This window comes from Bombus affinis, chromosome 13 (assembly GCF_024516045.1).
Source record: "Bombus affinis isolate iyBomAffi1 chromosome 13, iyBomAffi1.2, whole genome shotgun sequence".
NCBI classification, from domain to species: domain Eukaryota; kingdom Metazoa; phylum Arthropoda; class Insecta; order Hymenoptera; family Apidae; genus Bombus; species Bombus affinis.
In genome coordinates, this window is record NC_066356.1 from 10007336 (window position 1) to 10022820 (window position 15485).

The window sequence follows — 15485 nt, forward strand, 5'->3', positions numbered from 1 at the left end:
AATGTAACAGCTTCTCGTTTCCCACGCACACTATTATACCCCATTTCGCTTAAACAGGGAAGTTTACGATTCTCAATTTTCAATTCAGTAGGTCTTGGTAATTGATCGTAGAAACCGCAAATAACTTTCTCTGGTTTTTGTAATGGTGTTTGTCGTGACTAATATTTCATCGTAAGCCCGCATTTCTTTCTTCAAATGTAGGAATAATTGGCCAGAAAAATTTCACAAATCAAACGGCCAGCTATTTCCCTTCCCTTCGTAATATTTGTAATTTTTAACGAAATACATTTTCACTATACCTCTCATTTCATTTCACATATTCACTATTCATTCTATGGGGATAGAAGATTTGAAGTTTTTCTATTTGAAGTTATTCAACAAAAGTTGCATAACACTGACAAATAACTATGTATACGTATTACGCATTGAACGAGACTGCTTAATCGTAGAAGAAATAAAAGGATATGTTTTCGATTCTTCCGAAGATAAATGAAACTTTATCGAACTAATTTCAACTTTATATTTCTCAACGAAGTTCTCTTTAAAATCACATGTAAATTATATAGTTGCGTTATTCAAAATAACAGCAATTACGTTGCAACATTTTTATCACTTCGTAAAGTGTGTTATTTATTGCATGTTTAACAATTTCTGCATCGTTAAATATATCAATGAATAATATTCTCTTCATTAAGAATTCTCTCCTATTAAGTACATGTACCACCGTATGGTACACGTGCATGCACCACTGAATAATTTTCCACTCGTTGAAAGTCGTCCACATTGCTGAATAATAATGCGACAATAACTTACCACAATCAAACGCTTGCTCGCTACATGAAGCTAATTAAACATCTACGAATTAAACTTCCACCTGTCTAATAGGTTTTTCTAAAAAAAGAAAAAAATGCGACGTTTAAGTTAGGTGATTGATAGGTTTGAGCAACACGCGGTATAAATCTGAACGTTTCCTCAACGGTGACCGCATTTTTGTTAGTTTATCGACCCGAACGAGTACAAAGAAGAAAATGGCCTCTCCGAGGCGGACTGAATCGGCTCCTGGTGATCGAGAACCATGAAAATATTTCGATATTTCGCGTTTGTTTCCCGGTCAAATATTTAGGCGTAATAGCAACGACAGGTTCCACGGATCAGTAACACGTTCACTTTCTTTTCAGGTGTCGACTAGCAGAACGACCTGTTGTTGGCTGCTGCTCGTCTGCTTGATCGTACTTCTCGGAACTCTCGACAATGCAGAAGGTAATCACTTACCAACTTTCCAATGATATGAATCTTTCGCTTATTTTCCTCTCTTAACGTAATACCAGGTCGTTTCCTCTCGTTTCGAAATATTAGGGTACTCGGTACTGCATATCGACGAGAATTTGCTAAGAGAGCGATACAGTAAGTAAATTTTTCAGGAAATTGGTTCGAGATAAATAATTACTAATTACTCACACATTTACTGATGGCTTATTTTCCTTTTAATTTACTTAGTACAGAGATTTTGGTATTGATAAATCCCTGTCGATTGATAAATGGTAAAATATTGTTTCTTACGTAGGAAACAGTTAATTATCATTTGATAATTGTGACATTAACTCGCTTTCAGAGTTTAGTTTTGCAAACATAGCGTCTCAAAAAGTCAATCGCGTGCCAAGCCACCTCTTACGTATGTATTATGTGATGTGAATAAGTTACCGGTATAAATTAACGGATGGTGCTCGAAAAGTAGCCGTAATTTAGTCTGCTATGTGTCAACTTTTTCTTCAGTTTTGGACCTGTTCAGATTTTACATTTTTAATTCAACTTGACCAGAGAATTGCGATAAATAATTCGATCATTAATTTCAGTCCTCCTATTCTTGCTAATTCGTTTCCCTGTCAAGATAATTTTGTTTCAAATCCGAGTACATACGATCAATTGTTCGATTCACTATACCTCAAAATCTACAGTTTTCCCAGTTTATATTTAGTTTCATTCAAGAAATGTTTCTTTCAAATTCTTTAACGTTCTAAAGGTGGACGTTCTAAAAGTGAAACTTTTATTCTATATATTTCAACTATAGACAAATATTTTTCTGGTCAATGTATAAATATGTGATATCGCGTTGAACGAATCACCAATTTTACATTATTTCATCGTAAAAGCATATGTAACGTATATTTCATCATACGGTTTAAATTATTTCTACAACCATTTTTATTTTTCAAAAGACAAGGTTGCGGAAGCAAAGCACTACGTAGAATGAGCGAAAGGCGCTAATCTCCATTTTCGTTTCTTCATTACAAACATGAATCATTATATAAGAATGGCCCACATATTCTCAAATGATCAAAGTTATGTAAACTGGTACTAATATTTCGAAAAACTTTCTCGGACAAACGTAACTTCTCTTTTAAGAGCATTTGCATAAACGTATGTATCTATGTTAAATATGTTTTTTACGCTAAATTCGCACAGAAAAGTTCGTACGAAAATTTAACAGTATGTACCTTTGTATCAATGATCAGTATATATTTTACGTTGCTTATTTTTTATCTGTATTGTATTATTCATCGCCTTTGATGTTTCGAAAATTCTTCGCCTTTTGCAATAATGAATTCTTTTGAATAATTTTTATAATATTTTCACAATAAATATTAAGTAAATGGAACGAATAGAGTTGAACATGCAGTGCTAATATCTCACCTATTTATCTCTTTATTTCAAAAAGAAAAATCAATTTGCAACGCGTTAGTATAAAAATAATGCGTGAAACAGGTACAAGAAAAAGATTTCGCAGACCGGCAACCGCCGCCCCATCGATCTCGAGCGATCAGGAAGTCTCAGCAAGCGTGAACAGATTCAAGGTCACGCGAAATCGTATCAATAATAAGAACAAGAAGAATGAAATTCAGACTGGTAAACCGGAGGACTACAAGGTAGGTATGATAATTATTGTTACATATACAATGGTATAAAGAATTCTGTACTGATTCATGCAATTCGCTGAAACTATTCAACTACCTCAGCGTCATATAATTAGTAATTAAAAAAATCTACATTTACGCTTCAACAACTTTGTTAGTTGTACTCCAAGAAACGAATTTTTTGAAAAAAGAATATTACAAAATATGGTGTAATTTATGATACAATTTACAGTAAAATTTAATTTATAATAATCTTGAAACGAACACCTTTTTGTCATACGAAATTTCATTTTCACGAGGAAGTGACTTTAAAAAACAAAAATGATCCTCTTTAACGTAAAAAGCTTATGTTTTGATCTTCGTAATATCAGAAATATCCACTTGTTATTTCCCCGTTATTTATTTTCTCAAGGAAATAAATGTGAAACGAAAAGCAACGAAGGGATCGTAATTAGTTTTAATTTGTACAGCTTGTATGTTACTATACAAACTGGTCTCAATACCGGACGAAAATTGGGAAATTTTTACCCGAAGACATACAACCGGACTTGTGTACGCACATCATATTCGCCTTCGGTTGGTTGAAGAAGAACAAGCTGACCAGCTTCGAGTCGAATGACGAAACGAAAGATGGAAAAACTGGACTATACGAACGAATCGTGAATTTAAAGAAGGCTAGTCCCTCTTTGAAAGTTTTACTTGCGATTGGTGAGTATCTTAGGGAATATATCTTCCTCGAAGATAGATAGATTCAAATATATCAAGAAGAAAATGTATTTATTTATTAAAAAATTGATCAAAACATTAAATAGTGTTTTTTTTAAATTTCTGTATACGAAGATTTGTGAAAGTGTCACCATTGATAATTTTAATCAGGTGGATGGTCGTTCGGCACTCAAAAATTCAAAGACATGTCCTCGACGAGGTACGCAAGGCAAACCTTCATATACAGTGCCATTTCGTATCTGCGTGATCGAAATTTCGATGGCCTCGACATCGACTGGGAATATCCGAAAGGAGGAGACGACAAGAAGAACTACGTTCTTCTGTTGAAAGGTAAATACAGAATTAATGCTAATTGGATTCTCATTGCGAGTGACTCACAGATAATTCACTTACAAAATCTGTTTCTACATTGTAAAGCTTCACACAAATTGTCTAATTATACTATTTCATTTATTTACATCTATAGAGCTTCGAGAAGCGTTCGAAGCTGAAGCTCAGGAGAAGAAAATGCCGAGACTTCTTTTAACAGCTGCTGTGCCGGTTGGTCCTGACAATGTGAAAAGTGGATACGATGTACCAGCAGTAGCTAGGTAAATTGACGTAACGAAATTAAAATTTCTTAGCTTTACGCTTCGTTTAACAGAAGGGTAAATATATAAAATCTAATAGTAAAATAAAATAAGAAAACTTATAGACTATACGTTTTTATATTGTTACACAAATTATTGCGAAATGGAGTTATCTTCAATAGTAAAAAGAAGAAATATAAAATTCGTCTTTTTGACGATTTTCGTAATTCCATTGTCAATGGGTTGATAAAAATCATTATATCTACTTAGCTACTTAGACTTCATCAACCTGATGGCATACGATTTCCACGGGAAATGGGAGCGAGAGACGGGTCACAACGCACCTTTGTACGCTTCTTCGTTAGATTCCGAGTGGCAGAAACAGCTTAGTGTGGATAACGCAGCCTCCATGTGGGTCCGTTTGGGTGCCCCTAAAGAGAAACTGATCATCGGCATGCCGACCTATGGCCGATCTTTCACTCTCTCGAACGTCTCCAATTTCCGTGTTCATGCACCTGCCAGTGGCGGTGGCAAGGCTGGCGAATACACCAAGGAATCCGGCTTTCTTGCCTATTACGAGGTACCTGCGATCTCTTGCTTCTGAACGTGACTCTTGCTTCACCCAAAGTGCCATTTTACTCACTGAAACTCGCGTGGATCGTAAATTTAAATCAACTTTTTTTAACTCGCGAGGTCCTTAGATAATCGATCGATTAGATACTTTCCCCATTTCTTGCGGTTAGAAATTTATTATCGCTTTATTCCCAGTCGAAGGTAGTTAAAGGATAAGCAATTTAGCTGTCTGTTTGATTCTAATAATAAGTGGGAATGCTGATTACTGAGTTTTGTGATTCAAAGGGATAGTTAAAATGGTGGTTTTAAGGAAAAATGTAAATGCAGGTTCAGTGGCTCGCGAAAGTACTTGAACGCTTATAGAAACTCTTTATGAATATGTTACACAAAACACTTCAAAAAGTTTAATATAATATCTATACATTTACAAAAATTCTCCAGAATAAATGTTCAAGTATGTGTTTAATGAGTCACAGTATAGAGATGTTTGAATAATTTAGAAGTTTGATTAATTTTTTAATGAGAATTTGAAGAAGAAACAAGAGCAATTTTTCCTTCATACACAGGGTTAACGATAAATAAACCTTTCTTCTATTTTCTATAGATCTGCGAGATGTTACAAAACGGTGCAGCTTATATCTGGGACGATGAGATGAAAGTACCATACTTGGTGCAGAACGAGCAGTGGGTGGGTTTCGACGACGAGAAATCTATTCGAGGCAAAATGGACTGGCTGAAGAGCAAAGGTTACGGCGGTGCCATGGTGTGGACGGTTGATATGGATGACTTCAATGGCACAGTTTGCGGTGGAAATGTCAAGTACCCCTTAATCGGAGCGATGAGGGAGGAATTGCTGGGAATATCAAGAGGTCCAAGTGCCAAGGACGTAGATTGGAGCGCCGTGGCCAGCACTGTATCTGAAAGCATCTTGAAAAAGCCAGAACCTTACAAGATATTGGTCTCGGAAGTTATCAACAAGGCGAAGAAACTTCAAAAACCGACAACGCAACTCGTCGTCAGTCCTCCTACCAATGGTAAACTTTTCTCCTTGAATTTTTTGGTTTGCGTTAACGCATTATAGATAACTTAATCATTGTTCGTAGAAAGGGCAGCTCAATCAATGTGCTACCTAACAAATTGGTCGCACAGAAGACCTGGAGCTGGAAAATTTGTACCGGAAGACATCGATCCAACTCTCTGCACACATATAGTCTATTCGTTCGCAACCTTGAAAAATTACTTGCTTGCAGAAGAAAGCGAGAAGGACACGGAGATGTATGAACGATTGATCGCTCTGCGAAATAAGAATCCTGACATTAAGGTTGAATCCTATTTTTCATACATATCGATCGATATACATTTGACACGTATTTTGATACGTACCAAGCAGACCGTGGTATATATCACCGCCTTAATAATTTTTCAGATATTATTGGCGATCGGTGGTTGGGCTTTCGGATCAACCCCGTTCAAAGAACTAACCAGTAATACTTTCCGTATGAATCAATTCGTTTATGAAGCCATCGAATTTCTCAGAGAATACAAATTTGATGGTCTAGACGTTGATTGGGAATATCCACGGTAAATTTCGGAAAATAATTTCTTCGCGTTTAATGTTCCCTCGTTCTTTCGTTTTGTATTCTTCTTTTTATTTATTACATTAGGGGTAGTGACGACCGAGCAGCCTATGTGAATCTTTTGAAGGAACTTCGACTGGCATTCGAGGGTGAAGCAAATAGTTCTGGACAACCAAAATTAATCTTATCAGCCGCGGTACCAGCTAGTTTTGAGGCTATTGCCGCAGGGTAAATTCCAGTTATTAAGTTTCTTTAATAATTAATTAACTATCTTTAACAAAAACAAGTTTCAATATCTCACAACGTGTAGCTACTATCGAGCGTATGGCTCCGAAATGCAATTAGATTATTTTTCTAGCTTCTTCCTTTTAGCTAGTTCGTTAATTTCAGGTACGATGTACCAGAAATATCAAAGTATCTGGACTTTATTAACGTGATGACGTACGATTTCCACGGCCAATGGGAGAGACAAGTCGGTCACAATAGTCCTCTGTATCCTTTGGAAAGTGCTACCAGTTACCAGAAAAAATTGACAGTGGTACGTATTGAAAATTACTTTCTCCTACATTTTTATTAAGTATGGTTGCACTCTTTCATGTAATTGGCAAGTAATGTTCTTTCTTAACGAATATTCTAATTCTATAAGAAAGTACCATTTTAAATACTCAATTAAATCCTATAACTTGGCACTGTGAATGATCAGCACCATAAAATGTACATTTTTCAATAGATGAGAATACCTCATATGTATATGAAAAAACTATAGGATTACAGTGCAAGGGAATGGGTGAAACAAGGTGCTCCAAAGGAGAAATTAATGATCGGTATGCCAACTTATGGCAGATCCTTCACATTAGTGGACAAAGAGAAATTCGACATCGGAGCCCCAGCCTCAGGAGGTGGAATAGCTGGTAATTTCACCAACGAAGCCGGATTCCTCTCGTCTTACGAGGTATTACACATCAACGTATACTAACCTCTTGTCCAACACGTCGCATTAACAGAAATACTAAATGAATGTATAGATTTGTACCTTCCTCAGTGAAGAGAACACTACGCTAGTATGGGATAGTGAGCAACAAGTTCCTTTCGCGTACAGAGAAGATCAGTGGGTTGGATTCGATGACGAAAGAAGCCTTATAAATAAGGTAAGAGAAACGCTAACGTCAACATTTCTCTTGAAAGTCAACGAAAATATCAAAGACACGCGTCAATTTGTACTGCGATTAATATAATTAACTCGCAATTTTTCTTTGTTACATTAGATGCAATGGCTCAAAGAAGAAGGCTTTGGAGGTATAATGATCTGGTCGGTGGATATGGATGACTTCAGAGGAAGTTGCGGAGCTGGCAAGTATCCATTAATCAAAGCTATGATGAAAGAGCTGCGAGACTATAAAGTGAAATTGGAATACGATGGTCCTTACGAATCTCATTTGAGGAATGGGAGGTACACCACCAAAGATCGTAAGTGTTTATTATTTATTATCTTGTCAGAATTTTATAGAGGTCGATTAATTTCGTAGAATTTTTCAACTGATCAATTCTCGAAAAATTGATCTGAATGACTTAGTGCGTTAATCGTTTCAGCGAATGAGGTAAGCTGTGATGAAGAAGACAACCACATATCTTATCATCCTGACAAGAACGACTGCACTATGTACTATATGTGTGAGGGCGAAAGGAAGCATCACATGCCCTGTCCGGTAAATCTGGTATTTAATCCCAATGAAAATGTTTGCGATTGGCCTGAAAACGTTGACGGATGCGTACAACACACACAGGCACCACCAGTGTAAAAAGAAGGAAAAAAAAGAATGGGAAGAAACAAAGATAATATCTATTTAAGGATATTTTTCTGCGGCTCGCGATTATATTGTAAAACGCGAAGAACATTCACACGACGTTAATTAGTATAGTAATGTTAATTAAAAAGAAAAAAAAGATCGTAATTCGTCGAAAAAAAAGCAGAAACACGATAATCGTTAATCGACGAGGAGTTTTGTTATCAAGAAATCTTTTTTTATTCGAGAATTTTTATTCCTTCTCCTTACTCCAATTTCCCCTCTTTCCCTCTCTTTAAAGCTTTTACTTTTTTCCTTTAAATTCTCCTCCTATCTCTCATTGATTCTGTCTAACTATGCGTTTCTCATGTGTATAAACCGCGCACTATGTCCAGCTACTGTGACAGATACATTTTGTAAATAAAAAGAAATAAGATTCTCCGAAAAAAGAATTCATATCTCGCTTGTAACGGCGAAAGAAAGCAAATTGTACGTACTATTAACTAGTAATTTCGTTTTATTTTGTAACTTTACATAAGAAGAACTTTACATAAAAAGAAGATAATTTGTTGTTCGTACGGCTTTTGTCTTTGGTTTAAGCTCATCCCTGCTATTTTCATTTCAAACTCATTGATAACAACGATATAAATAAGTAGCAACACGAAGTTTAACCCTTAATCATTACAATTATAACCACTAATCCAAAACCGAAATATTGATAACATCAATAATAACAAGTTTAGTTTAAGTCGTAAAACTTAGTTATCTCGCTGTTGAAATTAAATGATGAAATCAGTTTGTAACAACCACCTATACAGTCTTACTATAAAAATCCTTTATTTTTCAAACGCAAATAGTAACATGTTAAACAAACAGCTAGTATTAAACTTACCACTAGTAAGGGTAACATCATTTGTGCGCATACTTTTCTTACATTAATATTTAAGTCTCATCAACGCTGTTAAATTAAATCAAATTATTTAAGACAACATATTTACATATTTTTGTAAATACAAATTTTACACTTTGCCACTCATAAATTTCTCCCCTGTAATTATCATTGAAGACAATGATTTTAAATCATTCAAAAACCACAATGAAGAAACTATATTTTAATTCCTATATTTATTTAAATATAAGAATTAAATATATTTAATTCCCTTATGATGTACATGTTGAAATAAAAAATATGTGGGAGATGGTAAAACCATAATAATTTCTTCGTTTTAATATAAAGTGAATGATTCAGTAGGCGCGATTATCGTTAGGAGAATGATGTCCACTATAGCCAGCCAAGTGGTAGCTAGTCTTTCGTAATTACCAGAGCTAAGAGCAGAGGCTTGACAGGCAGTGTGAGGGGTCCCTAAAGTTAACAGAACTTTGTCAGACGAATATGACGGCGTGGTTTCGGTACAGACGGCTCTTCCAGCGATCGTTCTCAGCTGTCGAGCATCCGATTGAGAAGCTGTATGGATTTGACGAGACTCTCGTAGCCATCTTCGTAACCATAAGCTGAGCCAAGCGATCTCGCAATCGCATTCAAGAGGATTTCCAGATACCTGTAAACCGCCTGAAAAACAACGACACAGTTGTGTTTTCTTTTTCTTTAAATATAAAAGTTTCAATTACATTTCTTCATTATATACATATGCATATACTGCATACCATGTGTCGCATAATTTTCAAGAAAGAGAAACTTATTAATCAAAATTTGTTTGTATCGAGTACAATACACACTTGTATGAGCCTACTGCGCGAACCAAAGATCAGCCTGCGTTTTTTATGCCGTAAATATTAAATAAGTTAACTGCTTTACGTACCAGCAACCATATTAGTTCCAACGCTCTCCCATGAAAGATTCCCATAAATAACCGAAGGACTAAGTTCGTTGATATGATTGTTCCTCAAGTCCAAAGTCAATTGGGAGAGTCTCTTCGTCAAAGAAAGAAACATATCGGACTGCAGTCTCCGGACTCGAGTATCCCTGATCCTTAATATCAATTCACCACCTTCGATAGTAGAGAACGCTTCTGAGGAAATCACCTCGAGATCACTTCCCGAAATAGTCAATTCTCTGAGCTGCTTTGTGAAAGCGTTTTGTATCTGATGTTTCAGCAAATGTTCTGTTACTTGAATCTCCACGGTTCTTAATGGTAATCCAGTTAACAGATGTCGGAGATGAAATCCGTCCGCTTCAGGCCACGTCTGAATCCGAAGATGTTTCAGATATTTTAAGACGCGAAGGCAATCTTTGTCCACCGATCTGGTTTTATTCAGGTTTCTTAGATTCAGTTTCTCCAGTCTTGGGTAACCCAGGAAGCTCTCTTTCGTCAGTTCCTAAATTTTTAATTTCATTAGCGAATATTTTTTGACAATTTTTTGAACACATAAAACATTTCATTATCATTCATTTTGTTATAAAGACTGCAGACAACATTTTATTTGTCTATAGAAAATAAGTTTTAAAGTTTAAAATATTATCTCTTGCTATTCTTCAAAACTTTTAAACGAAAATGGAAATATTGTATAAATCAACAGAAATACTCACCTCTATTGGATTGCCAGACACATCAAGTTCTCTCAACAGACTTAATTTCACATTGGGCATAGAAGTCAACGAATCATTCACCAACCACAGGATCTTCAAATCCTTCAAATACTGGAACTGTTTGTCAGACGTCGAGTGTATATGATTAAAAGACAGATCTAAGACGTTTAAATTCGTCAGTGGAAGAAGAGGTATGTCTCTAAGACCGCAATTAGCCAAATACAGCTGCCTTAACCCAGGCAAGTAATGAAAGAGTTCCTTAAAATTCGCTTGAAGAATATTTTGAGATACATTGAGGCTTAGAAGCTTTCCCAAAGAAACAAACGAATTGTCTGGCAGGATGGTTAGCCTGTTATGCGCCAAATTTAAAGAAACCAATTGCGAAGTTGGAAAAGCAGTCGAGTCTAGGTGATCCACAAAATTATCCGCTAAATTAAGATCTCGTAAGGTATAGCCAACCTCGAGAAAAGACGGCGACGGTACCACGGTGAATTTATTCTTACTTAGGTCAAGAATCTCCAATTTTGTCCCTTCGAAAACGTCTCTTGGTAGGGATCTTATTTTATTCCCAGACAAATTCAGGATTCGTAAATTCTTTAGATTACGGAATTGCTCGGTGGATAGTTGAGTGATCTGATTTCCACTTAAATCTAACTGTTGCAGTAATTCTAAACCGTGGAAAGATTGTTTCCGTAAGCTTTCTATCTTGTTGTTTCGCAGATTTAGCGTTTCCAAGTGTCTCAGCGTAAAGGTGCCTAGAAAAATTTACTGTTAATAAAAAGTTAATGAAATTTTTATTGATAAGATGCGTTTCATTATACTCAGGGAACTGGACAATAACGATATAGTAAAATATTATTTTACCTGATTCAAGAACAACGATGAAATTACTCTGCAGATCCAAACTTTTCAACTCCGGTGTTCCATAAAACGTGTCCGCCGGCAAGTGACTGATGTTATTGAAACTCAAATCCAATCTCGTCAAATTATTCGTGAAGCTTCCAGAATTTATGGTCGAAATCGCGTTATATGAAACGTTGAGAGCAAAGTCTGGTCCGCCGATTTCCGCGATCGCGTCCAGATCTAGCATCACCAATTTGTTGAACTCCAAATGAAGGAAACGCAAGCTAGGCAGACCGTAAAATGCATTTTTCTCCATTTTAGTGATCCGATTGTAAGCCAACGATAGCGTCACCAATTCCGGGCAATCCATAATGGAATCGGAATTAAGAATCTTTATTCTATTCCCGGTCAGATCCAGCGATCTCAATTCGGTCAGATTGTGAAAGCTGAAGTCTGGGATGGCTTCGAGGAAATTGTAACCAAGCTTCACATCTCGAAGCTCGGGATGGACGCTGGACAGAAATATTCGTTCAGGCAGATAGTGAAGTCGATTCGATTCCAGGTTGATGTAGCGTAATCGCTGGAAGGAATAAAACGCGGTAGCCTCGATTGTCTGAAAGTTGTTGTTATCCAAAACGAGCCACAGTAAATTCGAAAGGGGCCTGAGTGCCCGTTGAGGGAACACGTCGGTCGCGAAAGCGAAGCTCAACTCGAGAATGTCGAGACTCTCCTCGATACCAACGAAGCAATCGTCGTCGAGCTCCGTTAAGTGGTTGAAAGACAAACTGAGCTCTTTCAGCTTCCCTGAAAGTGATCGAGAGATTGGCATTTCCTCCTTACTCATCTTTTTCTATGCACAGCATTACCATACAATAAACAAGCTGTAAAATATTATATAAAATGACTAAATATTATATAAAAGAATAAAACAAGTACAAATGAGAAATATATTTAAATGTAAAATTGAACTGGTCGTTGAATCTCGTAACCAAAATTATTTAAAATCGTATTTTAATTAATCACATATATGGCAACTTATCCTATGATTTTATGATAATATATGCTAATAAACCAAATAGTTGCGACAGAAGGAGATCTAAACTGAAGCTTACTTGCTCCTTTGAACGTTTCGTCTTTCAGTTTCGTCAAGATATTGTTTCTAAGCAAGAGAATTTCAAGATCCTCTGCCCATTCGAAGTCACCCGGCTGAATATGAGAGATTTTGTTGTAGCCGAGATTAAGATGGAGTAACCTCTGGCACCTATTTCGTAAAACATCCTACCATTAAATATGGATATTAAATAGCGTAAAGATTATTTACAACTGTACATCGATCTCTCAGTTCTCCAATGTTAAGCAATTCTTGCTACCAAGTCGCAAAACAAGATGAACTCTAAACATCAAACAGTGAAGTGCACACACGAATTAAAGAAGCAAGGCACCTGGTTACAGCCGCAACTGGTACCGCATCCAAGCTATTCGTAGCCAACGAAAGCGCCCGCAAATTCTCTGCAAACTCATAAAATGCATCGCCAGATATGTTCCTAATGTCGTTATTAGCAAGATACAGGTACGACAACTTCTTCAATCGACTAACTGCTGCAGGAACACTGGAAAGATCGTTATTTTCCAGGTTCAGATATTCCAGCATATCCTCGAGCCCTCGGAAAGCATCATCGTCAACGTTCTTGATCGAATTCGAGGACAAGTGAATCCTTTTAGTCTCGAGACCATCAAAAATACCAGCAGTTAAGGACGTTAACTTATTGCTGTCTAGATTGAAATCTTTAATCTTCAAGGTTCGGTTGGTCAGGCTTAGTGTACCAATCCATTCGATGCAATTTTCGCTGACGTCGACCAGTTCTAAATTTGAACTTTGGAAATCGGGCAGTTCAAGGCTTTTAAAGTCGTTGCCTCTCAGATACAACCACGTGAGATGTCTTAAGGATTTCAAGGAGGATGGAAAGGATTTTAAAAGGTTGCTATTGAGACTTAGAGTGTGTATATTGGGAGGTAGACTGTCTTCCAATAGTTCCTCGATGTTATTGTTGTCGAGATTCAACCAAGCCAGAGATTCGAACGTGTTGAATATTTTTGGTATCTCGATGATTGAATTATCTCCGAAGAAGGCGTTTGTCAGTGCATCCTTCGAGTGTCCCCAGTCACCATCCAGCGATGTTAAATGATTGCTACGAATATAACTTTTCTATTAGAATTATATAGTTTTATGATTTGATAGATTGATTCTTTTATTGAATTCATTAGAACCTTTGTCGAATTCCCTCTACACTTTTACCTGTGCATATTGAGCCAGTTTAGTTTCTTCAGGTCGCGAAAAACCTTAAATGGCACGTCCTCCAAGGCATTGTAACTGAGATCCAGTGAACGTAAACTATCCGCAATACCTCTAATAACATATATTCCCTTAAATGAAGTATTAAATGCACCTCTTGAACATATAATAATTAGATACTTACAAATTATTATTCTCTTATCTTGTTACAAGATATTACATTTAATAGATGAAACAAAACAATACAAACATCGAAAACATATAATTTCATTATCTTCCGTCATACTAACTTACGAAAAGGATTTATCACCAATGTTGGACAATCGATTGCTCATTAATCCCAAAGCTTCGACACCAACTGAACTCGTGAGCGCGTCGTTGTCCAACGCCTGGATCCCAGATCCAACTACATCCAACTGAGCCACGTAACTTACGGAGACATCTATTATTAAATATATCTTCTTTAATTTAAATATGGATTTTCTGTGTAAAATACGAAAACACGAAGGACCATCCAATCTTAAATAATAAATAAAAATAAATATTGTATTTGTCGTAAGAGCTAATATTTAAAAATAAGGCAAGAAATATAGCATTGCACCTTAAAAAATGATAATAGATCTAAGAAATATCTTTCCTTCGTTAATATTAAATATTTTCTTCGTCAAAAGAAGAAGAAGAAGACAATGACTTCTGTGCAATGTAATTTTTATTACAAAAATTTTTCTTTTGTTCTCTACTTTCATAGTTTTTAAGCTATCAAAGCTGACGATTATTGTCTCGTTGTACGTCAAATAATTATAGTTATACCGTATCCGTAGCTTTATCCATCTCTATAACTTTCAGACGTGAAGATTCAGTAAAATCAAGTTTGTAAAATATGATAAATCTACCTGGAAATCTGGCAAATGGTATTCCTATGCAATTGATATCCATCTTCGTGAAATCTTCATCGTCTTGAATCCAACACATACACATGGTGTTGAACGTACATGGTACGCTGTAGCATTTTATGACACTCGACATACAAAAGATAAAAAGGATCTCTATGTATATACGGTCCACCTGCTTGTTTAACAACATCTGTATGGAATAGACAAAGAAACTAATCAATTTAGTGCAATTATGCATATATATATACAATATATATGCATATATACAAATTGTTCAAGTCCAATTTTGAAAAACTAAAGTGAAGATCCAGTTGTGCATTGGTAGAAAATCTTAAATATTTTCAAACAAGTAATAAAAATGAATGTATGTGGTATCATCCTAAGAAGAATGATTTACGTAAATAAAAAAATGAACATGAAACGGTAAAAATGACAATATGCCACGGAGAACATTGAACTTAGTAAATAAATAAGCAAATAATCATGCAGAATAAAACAAGATAAGGGATATACCTTTCTAAATGTCAATGTTCGGCAGCTCATATAAACTAGCACTCGTCAAATTAATTTCCGTGATCGTCTAACCATTTTAGAACGAATTACGGATCTCTCGTTAGTTTACACGTTCTATTTTTCATGGCCATGCTAAAGGCAAGCAGCAAGGAAGCAACAGAACGCAAACTCGGGCAGACTGATACTAAAGAGCGCAAGTATGAAGCCGGGAGACGCAAAAGCGCATGTTCCTCCGGGTCTATGGATCGAAGTAG

The 15485-nt window shown here is 36.1% G+C and overlaps 2 protein-coding genes across 3 annotated transcripts in view; one reads left to right on the forward strand and one right to left on the reverse strand.

Annotated features, from left to right (window-relative positions):
* LOC126923589 (probable chitinase 10) overlaps positions 1-8719 on the forward strand; it is a 30000-nt gene extending 21281 nt beyond the window's left edge. The window contains exons 2-16 of the mRNA XM_050737200.1: positions 1179-1260; positions 2764-2924; positions 3383-3620; positions 3789-3968; positions 4105-4228; positions 4478-4787; positions 5385-5814; positions 5884-6101; positions 6207-6361; positions 6445-6585; positions 6748-6895; positions 7124-7309; positions 7383-7505; positions 7623-7824; positions 7948-8719. Coding sequence (XP_050593157.1) covers positions 1179-1260; positions 2764-2924; positions 3383-3620; positions 3789-3968; positions 4105-4228; positions 4478-4787; positions 5385-5814; positions 5884-6101; positions 6207-6361; positions 6445-6585; positions 6748-6895; positions 7124-7309; positions 7383-7505; positions 7623-7824; positions 7948-8156 — 2907 coding nt within the window. The 3' untranslated portion in view covers positions 8157-8719. The remainder of the gene's footprint in view (positions 1-1178; positions 1261-2763; positions 2925-3382; positions 3621-3788; positions 3969-4104; positions 4229-4477; positions 4788-5384; positions 5815-5883; positions 6102-6206; positions 6362-6444; positions 6586-6747; positions 6896-7123; positions 7310-7382; positions 7506-7622; positions 7825-7947) is intronic.
* Positions 8720-8954: 235 nt separating this feature from the next.
* On the reverse strand, positions 8955-15423 carry LOC126923585 (chaoptin-like). 2 transcript variants are annotated; one of them, XM_050737185.1, is made up of 10 exons: positions 15232-15423; positions 14719-14908; positions 14120-14267; positions 13829-13939; positions 12975-13721; positions 12645-12793; positions 11554-12336; positions 10690-11444; positions 9962-10478; positions 8955-9711 (listed from the first exon to the last, which is right to left on the reverse strand). In XM_050737185.1, exons 1-10 carry the CDS (start codon positions 15259-15261, stop codon positions 9368-9370), a joined length of 3774 nt encoding a protein of 1257 aa, XP_050593142.1. In that variant the 5' UTR covers positions 15262-15423; the 3' UTR covers positions 8955-9367. The 2 variants fall into 2 exon arrangements, with proteins under 2 accessions (XP_050593142.1, XP_050593143.1); XM_050737186.1 differs by lacking the exons at positions 14719-14908; positions 15232-15423 and having other exon boundaries at positions 14116-14260.
* Positions 15424-15485: the final 62 nt, after the last annotated feature.